General features: G+C 29.8%; 1 protein-coding gene across 1 annotated transcript; it reads left to right on the top strand.

Annotated features, from left to right (window-relative positions):
• The first annotated feature begins 2593 nt into the window (after positions 1–2593).
• LOC128390604 (steroid receptor seven-up, isoforms B/C-like) lies at positions 2594–11034 on the top strand. The gene is made up of 3 exons (XM_053350349.1): positions 2594–3522; positions 8327–8857; positions 10060–11034. The coding sequence occupies exons 1-3, from the start codon at positions 3117–3119 to the stop codon at positions 10344–10346; spliced, it is 1224 nt and encodes a 407-aa protein (XP_053206324.1). The 5' UTR covers positions 2594–3116; the 3' UTR covers positions 10347–11034.
• Positions 11035–11265: the final 231 nt, after the last annotated feature.

The raw sequence follows: 11265 nt of genomic DNA on the forward strand, positions 1-11265 counted from the left end.
AATTATGATCACGGAGTTAAAATTAATTAACCCCTTTGATGATATTCACAAATAGTTGATTAATTTTCACACTTAATTGTTTGATAACTTGACACACAATTAATTAGATTGTAAATCGGTTGATCACAATTAAACTTTTCTGGGTTTAGTTTTAATTGTTAATACCAGTGATTTGAAGCAAACAAAAACACTTGAAACAATTAGTTAAATTTACAGTGAATAATTTAATTAATTAATGGAAATTAGTTGGATTGAATGTTGGTGAGGTTAATTAATTAAATGGAAAAGTGAAAATTTGATAAACAATTTAACTTAAATGATAATCACGATAAATCATGATGAACAATTTAAATTTCCAGAGAGTAACAATTTAACCAGAAAAAGAGAGGAAATTAACAATTTAATCAAATCAATTGTTGGTTATCATTTGAAACGACAATGATAACAATCAATTATCATCATAATCGTTAATTGTTAACCAATAAATTTCTGATTCGCTTTAATAATCTTACCTTTCATCAAGTTGATTACCAGGATTGGTTAACAATTAATTGTTGGGTTGATGATCAAAGATGATGGTGATAAGTGAGAGAGAAGGCAGTTTACATCAATGATGATGAAGATGATGATGATGATGATGAGAAGGAGGAAGATAAATGAAAGTAAATTACAGGTATTTGGAAAAGAATGAAAAATTTTCTTCTTTTCTCTCTTGAAAAAAGTTCTGAAAACTTTTTCTCTTGAATTATGTTTGCGATTATTTCTTTAGAATATGAAGAAAATAATTAAGTGTTTGATTATCACACTGATTTGTTAGTTAATTGTTATTAGAAAACGATGACAATTAAATCATCTTGATCATCTTCAGATCAACATCTCCATCCCCAGGTAATAATATAAATCAGTAAACATATAGAATTGATCATGAGCATTGAACTTTTTGAAAAAGTTTTCGAAACTTTTTTTCTTGGTGTAACAAATTCAATACGATTATGGATCAAGGATAAACAATTAAGGTGGACAATTAGATTAATTGTTAATCATGTTAATCGTTGATCTAATGTTATACTTTGCTAGATTTTGGCCTTAAGGTTATTATTATAATTTGAGTTGCTTATTATCATGGAAATGACTTAATCAAGGATAATTAAAAGTTAATCAATTAACCAGAGAGTTGACTTTTTTTTCTTCATCCAGTGATTATGATTAAAATTGATTACAATTAGATTTAATTCATTTCCTGGTCAACAGAGCAATGGAAACTTTTTTATCACTCATTCGTTAATTATCATTTCAATGAGTTAATTAATTGATTAACAAAAAAAACCAAGGCAAGGTCATCATCATTAGCATCTCCTCATCACTTTTGACTATCATCATCATCATCCTGATGATTATGTTAATTAATTTAATCATCATTATCATGTTAATCATATTCAAGTCTATTTAAAGGTCACTTATTTTGTTAAAAAATTTCTTTATCAAATTGTATCGTAATTGTGATTAAACCAAAGACGAAAGTTAATTGTTACAATTAACATAGAGGACGATGAGCTTAATGTGTATGTTTATTGTGAATTTTAATCATGATTAACTTTTTAATTTGCTTCTAGATATTTTGCTACATAGCTCACAGATAAAGTTAATTGTTGTTGTAAATTTTGTCCATTGACAATTAACTTTTTTATCAACTGGATTAGTTGAATTTGAAGTTTTTTTGTATCAATCAGATGATTAATGATTGAATTTAAGTTAATCATTATTGATACTTGACTTTAAAAGTGACCATTAATTTTGATGAGATTTTCCTACTGGACAATTTGTTAATTGACTTTTTTTTTCATCTTGTTGACAAATTGTTTAAAGTTGATTATTTATTGACAATTCGATAGCAATTAAATTGACAAATGATCAAATTGTTGTTCATGGTAAAGAATTAACAAACTATCAACACTGAATATCAACTGTGAACTTGCGGTGGTTGGAGGGTTAGAACATTATCATTAGAACTCGAGAAAAAAATCGAATGAATCTTTTTTTCTCTATAAGAAATTTTCTCTCTCTCTCTCTCTCTCTCTCTCTCTCTTCTCTTTCTTTTCCATCATCATCATGTTCATCGTCTTATCATCATTTTCATGATGACTATCATCGTTTTCGTCCCTCCTCCCATTTCGAAGGGAAGAAAAACAAAATGTTTCCCTTTGCGCAGAAAAAAATAGATGATGAAGAGAGAAAATAATAAGGATGATAAGGATGATAAACTGCATCTTGCGCATCCAAAGACCTTTTTTAACACCCTGTAAAAAGACAGAGGGAAAGAGAAGAAAGAGAAAGATGAAGATGATGAAGATAAAGTTGAGAGAGAATCAGAAAGACCAAAGAGAAAAGCAAAGAGAGAAAGAGAGAGAAGAAAAAATGTTACGATAAAAAAAGAAAGAGAAGAAGCAAAGAGAAAGAGGGAGACAGAAGAGAAGAGAGGGCAAAAAGTAAGAGAAGATGAAGATAAGGAGAGAGAGAGAGAGAGAGAGAGAGAGAAGATGATAAGAAAGAGGAGAGCGAGTTTTCTGTTGGATTACTTGTTATTATATTTTGTTCTGTTGAATGGTTAACTTAGATTCGAAACTTTTTTTTCAAACTTATTGTGGTTTCGATGACAATACAACTAATCACAATTAACGAGTTAATCTTAATAATAATCAGTGTAAATTAATCAGTTCTCAGTGTAATCAAACTACAATTAACTATAAATCACCAATATCATCAAAGTGATAATTGAAAAAAGTTTTTTTTTCTGTTCTGTTCAAAAAGCAACAATCAACAAACAACCAAATGGATTAAATTTTTATAGATTAATTGATTTGCCAAACAATCAAAAATGATAATTTAATCAACTAATCAGGATTGAATCTAAATGACTATGTTTTCAGTATTGGAGCAATTGTTTCACACGAAATTATCAGATCAACGGTTTGTGTAACAATTAGTAAATTACTCCGAGTGAATTACTATCTCATTGAATGTGTATCTCTGTGTGTTTGTTTATCTGTGATAATAGTTTGTTTTTCACCTTTCATTTGATTTGTAAATTGTCAACAATCAATAAATACTAATTAGAAATGATGGAAACATCTTCATTAACTCCTTTATCATCCAAACTAAATCACAGTTTAACTGATCAATTGGTATCACCTTCAATCAGTTCATCACTTTACCTTGTCCATCATCATCATCATCATCACAATAATAGCTCATCAGATTCTGGGAAATCAGTGACACCAACATCAGAACCTGATAAAAATGGTCAATCAATTGAATGTGTAGTTTGTGGTGATAAATCATCAGGTAAACACTATGGTCAGTTTACCTGTGAAGGTTGTAAATCATTTTTCAAAAGGTCAGTTCGACGTAATTTAACTTATACTTGTCGAGGAAGTCGCAATTGTCCAATAGATCAACACCATCGTAATCAGTGCCAATATTGTAGGCTAAAAAAGTGCCTAAAAATGGGTATGAGGAGAGAAGGTAAGTTTTCATCTTTCATTTATCTTCTTTCATCATCATTTTTTTTTCCTTCTCTCTCAATTGACCAATTGATCTTGAAAGTAGCTTGTTACGATTGAAATTCGTGTTCAAAATGTATAATTTACTATTCATTGATAGTCGATTATTATAATTACCCTGATCATCAATCGCAATTACATTGGAAAGTTTTAAGGATCAGCGTGAATTTTGTTATTCTCAACTGGTCACTTTGAATTCTTTAGCTTTAGTGGTCAGTGTAAAGTTTATTTTCTTTAAGTTTATCATCTCTCAAGATGAAGATGATAATGATGATCATCATCGTTTTCATCTTTGGGTTTCTCTCTCGGTCGGTAACAGTTACTTTTGTTTTTCTCCTTGTTGGAAAAAAAATTCCTAGAAGATAAACAAAGTAGAGATGAGGATGAGGAGGAGGATAAAGAGGAAGATGAAGATGAAACCAAGAGGTTAATGATGATGATTTAAGAATCACCACCGGAGTGGACACATGGTGGACACATGTTGACTCAAGAAATGCAAAAGGTCAATAAGAGGTCAATAATAACTTGTTGCTAAGAAGAAGAGGAAAAGTGAACTGTTTTTTGTTTCTGTGTAAAGATGAAGATAAAAGATGCTGATGATCCGCATCCTCATCTTCATTTCAACTCAACTGTCAAATGATCCCAGAGAGAGAGAGAGAGAAAGAGAAACGTCAACAATTAGTTTTGTAAAATCTCAAAACAATTTGCGACTTTAAATTGAAAGTAAACCAAAAAGCGCTAAAGTCTAGATAACAATCAATTGATTTATTAATAATCATAATTGCAAATAGTTAAATCGCAATTTAAATTGTTTTTTTCTTGACTGCAACGTTGTGAAAAAGTTATCATCATTTTTGACAGGAAATGTAATCAGTGGGTAAGAAAGTTTTGCAAACTATTACATGTTAATCAAAATAAATTGCAATGATTAACAAGATTGATTTGACGGATAAATTAGTTCAACAGGTAATCACCACCGATGTTGATTTAGTTTTTGTCTAAGGTGAGGAACCAACAAAAAAAAACAGGAACCTTGATAAAAGTATTATAATGAAGGTAAAAGGCCTTGTCGATAGTTTTACCTTGATTTTTGAACCTGGAATTGACCTTGAATCAACCATCCATAGCATTATAATGTAACTTGGGTGCATCATCATCTTAATCATCATCTTAAGATGATGATGATGATGATGAGAGAGAGAGAGAGAGAGGAAGATGGAAAAGTGAATATCAACTGTAAACATAACTATGAATTCACCACAAATAATAATACATATGAAGATGATGAGTTTAAACAGAAACAACAATTTACTTGACATGAAACAACAACATGATGATGAGAATGATAAAAGTAGTAGTCAGGTGAGCGTGTAAACAACAGGTAAACAATATTTCGCCATCATCATCTTCTCTCTCTCTCTTTCTCATCTTTTTATCCTCATCATCATCACTTTTCACTCTGAAATGTTTGTTTATCTTGTTGTGGTTTCTTTTTTTTCTTGTTATCCAATTTCATTTTATCCATCATCACGATCTATCATATGGTTCATCAATGATGATAATGATGATAATTTGGTGACAAAACGATGATTATCAACATTCTGATTCTCACTATTTAAATTGTCTCGCCCTAATTTTCAATCGGAATCAAGTGGCAATAGTTGAGCTCTCATCTAATCCTACTAATCGTTATTTCATCATCATCATTACCCCTTTATGACCTTGAGCCCTTTTCCATAATGATAATTAAGAGATAATCATTATCATGATTATCCTTATTGTCTTGATTATTTTCTTAATCTCTCTCTCTCTCTTTCTCCCTATTCCGGTTCAATGGATAATCCATCAACTCACTCTGACCTTATTCCTAAATTTTATCTTAATCAACTGAAGATAATCAAGTTAAATCATGTTGATGATTCATGTTAATCACAGATGAACAATTAGTTGTGAACCATTGAGTTAATTGTTATTAACTGTAACCCATGAACAAGAAACAAACCTCTAATCACAAAAATCATGGAAACCAATTTAATAACTATCATCACAATTATCATCATTTAACATCATCATTAAACATTGATCATGATTTGATTCAAACAATTAAGTTTACCTTTTTTTTGTCAAGTTTAATTAAACCTTGTATCTAAACTAAACTTTCATCAATTACAATCAATTTTAATTAAAAGCTTATGGTTAAACTTTTTGATTACTTTCTCACAATGTAAACACAATTAACACAATCTAAACAATTAACTTGTTTTCCCAGTTGTTAATTGATCATTAATTAATGATTAAACGTTATATCACAATTAAATCTCAGGTATTGTTGTTTGATGAGATTGATTAACTTTCCATTATTATTATTAATATAAATTGTTCAAAGTGAAAGTAATTAAACAATTAGCTGGCTTAGAGATTAGATTGATTTAATCACGATGATTAGTTAATCATGATGGTCAGTTTAAAATTAGAATTGATTGAAAAAGTTTCCTTCATTGTTTAAATTGTTTGAAACTTCATTTCGTATGATTAAATTTGATTGTTTCAAATTAATCTAACCTTGAATTATCATTGAGAGATTTAAGTTTGGTATTAATTTTTTATTTACTTACATCGTTACACTGATTGTAACAATTAACTTCATAGGCAATTAATTGTTGTAATCAACTACAACTTGAACCTCATTTTCGGTTGTATGTTTAATCATTAATAATACTTTTTCTAAACAATTAACCTGATCTTTAATTGTTAATCATCTTTTATGCATTAACAGGCAAAGTTTAATGATCCATTTAAAGACAACAACGATTAGCCAAACATCAACAATCAGTAAATTGTTAGTTGAAAATGATCACAATTTACACAATCATTTCATTACAATTAAGTTGATCAATTTTACATGATTATCATTCAATCTGATTATATTAATTGTTATCATTTTCTGGTAAAGTAATTAATTTGTTTCCCTTGTTAAAGAAGGTGAACAAAAATTAACCGTTACTTTTAATTGTGATGATTTGATTTACACCAAAGAGATACAAATTGTAATACATTTTGATTGCTACTCTTTTGCCCTTAGGTGTTGTTTCTGGTTAGTTAATCATTTCCAATCCAAAGTTAATTTAATTGTTTCCAATTGAATCGCTAAACTGAATCAATATTAATCATGATTATCACTGGTAAGAGTTGATTACAATTTTCTTATTAATCAATTAATAGCAATCCTAATATTAATTAACATTAACTTTAATTTTAAAACCTTTTTCTTTCATCTTTATTGTTTGATTGTAACAATTAGTTAAATTTATTTATTATTATTATTGAATGAAAATTGATAAACGTTATCATTTCCTTTTCCGGATTCATTTAGTCTGTAAAGGATTAGATTTGAAAAACTTTCACTTCCTTTTTCCGGTTCATCATGATGAACATTAATCAATCTTAAATCATGATTTGAACAATGATTTAGATTATTAAAAGAGAGAATCAACTTAATCACCTTCCGTTGACCTTGAAATTTTTTAAGTAATAAACTTAATCCAGTTTAAGACTAATTATCACAATACGAAAAGTCAACAACAATCAGTCAACTGATTTGAATTTATGATGAGAAGGATGAAAAAAAAACTCTCTGACCAGAACAAGAGGGTCAAGATGATGAAGAAAAGGAAAATAAAGTGGTCAGCAATTAATTCAATTTGTTGATTACATTACAATTAATCTATTCCATCATCATCATCATCATAGTCAGAAAAAATTAGCATAACAATTAAGATCGAAACTGGAAGAAAAAAGTTCTAATGACTCGAAAACTAGTTGGAAAAAGTTTTCTCATTTCCTTTTCTATTATTTGAAATCGTGGTAATAATAATATCAATTCAATTGTGATCACAAAAATTGATGATATTTCAATTAGCCTGAGGGTTGTTTTTGTTTTACAATCAATTCATGATGAGTACAAGTAAATTGTTGATGATTAAATTTGGTGTTGCTGTTGATTGAACAACAACAACACCAACAAAAAACTAACAATAAATAAAAATCATTGATAAAAGTTTATGATAACTTTTGATAAGAGTAACAAAATTTACTCGTAATAATTGAGAATCAGAGTCAGAATCAGAATCACAATTAAATTTAATTGTGATTCGCTTTGCTAAGCATCGTTGATTCATATTTTCACGCTTCCTTGTAACAGCTTCGGTCTATTTCCGATTCATCTTCATCTTCATCTCCATCCTCATCTTCATCATCTCTCTCTCTCCATCACCTCAGATATAATATAATTGTGATGATTGAGGTTAAAGTTAATCTTATACTCTTACGATTGACATTTAAATTGTTGTTTGTTTCTTACATCCACCAATTACAATTTAATTCACTGTAACAAACAATTTACTAAACAATCAACATTTCACACATTTATCAAAATCAACAACCATAATCAGCCCAGACAATCAGCAAATCGCTGAACAACAATAAACCGATCTAATTGTTTATCTGAGAAACATGATGATAAAAATGATTAAAGCTAAAAAAAATCTATCATAACAATCAACTAATTCAATTTGCATAGATGAGAATCATTTGCAAAGCAAAAATCAATCAGCAAATTGAACAACAATCAATTGATACGAAAATGTTTATCTATTGATTGGAAGGGAAGAGAAGAGAAGAAAAAAAATAAACCAATTAATTGAAATCAATACAATTAACTAATTGTTTGCAAAACAAAAAATTCTTTTTTCTTCCAAATCGATTAGCTGTCCAAAGAGGACGAGTACCACCAAGTCAACACGTTCTACCAGGCCAAATGACCCCAGCATTGACCAACGGTGAAACGTTAAATGGACACGCATATTTATCATCTTTCATAACGTTACTGGTTCGCGCTGATCCATCATCACAGTATGTCCAGTACGCACAAACACCAAACATGATGACCATGGAATCAATTAATGACATAGCCACTCGTCTATTAATCTCGGCCATTGATTGGGCTCGAAATATACCTTTTTTCCCTGACCTTCAAGTGACCGATCAAGTTGCCCTTCTACGAGTTGTCTGGTCAGAATTGTTTGTCCTTAACGCTTCCCAATGCTCAATTAATGTGACGGTAGCCCCTTTACTAGCAGCCTCCTCAGTCCACGCCTCGACTCCATTTGCAGCCGATCGGGTGATCACTTTCATGGATAATATCAGAATCTTTCAGGAACAAGTAGATAAACTCAAGTCACTTCATGTAGACAGAGCTGAATATAGTTGTCTTAAAGCCATTGTCCTTTTCTCAACAGGTAAGATTATCTCTCTCTCTCTCTCTCTCTCTCTCTCGCTTTTATCATCATGATAATCATCGTCATCTAATTTCAATCCAATTCACAATTTCATTTGTTTTTCACCTTTAAACATTTTCCGTGAGTTTGTCTCTTCCCTCTAGAGGGATAATAGTACAAAGGAAATTAACACAAATTAAATTGTCTCCTAACAATCAATCTTAATCGAGTTACATTTCCTCAGGGCATCAACATAGATTACGTGATGTTAAGGCTAATTTCATCATCATCAGATGATGATGATGATGACTTTAGGTGGTCTCTTCATTTTCATCTCATTCTGAGATTATTTTTTCCTAATTCATGGTTAGGTTTACATGGTATTTAAATTTAATTGCAACTTAATAACACTTTTATTCAGTTATTATTATGAATTAACTTAATTCTTAGTTACTATTCATTGATTAGCTAAATACATGTACACACAATTAAATTGATCACTTTCTATTAGATACAAAAACCTTTCATTAATTTCATATTTTCCTTTTTTTTTCACCTTCTCCGTTAATTGTCAAGGTAACAATCAATTGATACTATTTAAAATTATCCAACTATATACAAATTAAATTACAATCAAAATGTTTTATAATCTTACCCCCTTGATCACAATTAACTAATCACTTAAAATGAAAAGAGAAACATAATTATCCTTGACAATTGATGATGATTTATTTGTGTAACAATTTATACTAAACTGACAATCAGTAAATTGTTGCGTGATTAATTGAAACACCAATTAAATTAGTGATCAAATTTACCGAAGAAAAAAAAACAAAAATCAATTAACTTGTTAATATTATATGAAAACAGAAATTATTAAATTGCTAATAAACCACAATTTAGTTTGTACCTTGAGGCAAATTACCTCAAGTAAATTGTTTTACCAATCAGATGTAAAACAATTAAATCTGATAATCAAGTTTACATATAAACTAAATGAGATGACAATTAGTAAACAATTAGACCCTTAATTTGACCATTGCGTAAACAAAAATGATAATAATAAAACACAATCAAGTTAATCATGATTATTATTAAGTAAACAATGAAATCCAAATTGATTGAGCAAATAATGTGATTGAAATAAAGAGTAAATTTCAATGGGACAATTTACTAATTATATCAATGGAGAGCTAATTGTTTTTCTGTTTTAATTGTTTCAGATGCTTGTGGCTTAACCGATGTCAATCATATTGAAAGTTTACAAGAAAAATCTCAATGTGCCCTCGAGGAATATTGTAGGACCACATATCCTAATCAACCGACACGATTTGGTAAATTGTTACTTCGTTTACCATCACTTCGGACAATTAGTAGCCAAGTAATCGAGCAGATATTTTTGTTTGGAGTGACGGCAAAAATGCCGATCGATCAGCTCATCAGAAACGCTCTGCTTAATGAAAACATCCCACCTCTTCATTGGCCACCACCGGGCTATTTGGCTTGTTAACATAGACAAGAGTAGTGGTCATCGTCGTCTTCATCTTTATCGTCACGAAGAAAAAAATTTTATATCGAATAGAACAAAAAATTCGATATTTCCATTATTCCCACTGCTCTCTCCCTCTCATCTCTCATTTACATCAGTACAATTTGACTCCCACTCCCACCTTCTTCTTAACTCTCTCACCTCCTCCTCTTTCTTATTGTCCACTCCCAACACCCACATGGACAATAGACAATAATGGAAATGACAACAAAGAGAAGAAGAAAAAATTTTTTTTCTCGAATAATTTTCACTATTGTTATGTCATTTAGAAGGAGAATGATGAAAACAAACTGGACATTGGTCAAGATGATGTTTACCTTTGATAATAGTGTTAATATCCCTCATCCCCTTTTAGCATCTTCCAAAGCAATTGTTGATTATTTACTTATATTTTTTTTTTCTCTTCCTCATCATCATCAGTTTCTCATCTTCATCATCACCTTCATCTTTTTTAGTATTTTTTTGTCTCCATTTTTTTTGCGTTCTCTCTCTCTCTCTCTCTCTCTCTCTCTCTCTCTCTCATTTTCATCAATATTATCATCCATCGAGTGTATAAATTGTTTCATAATAAGTAATTATTGAATATAAACGTCAATATAACAATTAATAATAAATAAGATTACGGCAACAATTAAAATTGTTTCAATTTGTTTCAACGAGAAAATTATAAAACTTAATATTGATTGAATGTCTTTTGTGAACTGACCGTTAATGGACAATCAACAAATTTGGTTAAAATGTTAACACGAGCATAATCAATTTGATTAACAATTTATCATTAAGATTAACACGATTAACAGTAGAGGAAAAAGTTGCATGATTAAAAGGATCATAGTTTATGGGTCAAAATTGAATATATTAGTCTCATTATCGTCCATTG

The sequence above is a fragment of the Panonychus citri genome, unplaced genomic scaffold (assembly GCF_014898815.1).
Source record: "Panonychus citri isolate SS breed McGregor unplaced genomic scaffold, ASM1489881v1 Contig00124, whole genome shotgun sequence".
Taxonomy (NCBI): domain Eukaryota; kingdom Metazoa; phylum Arthropoda; class Arachnida; order Trombidiformes; family Tetranychidae; genus Panonychus; species Panonychus citri.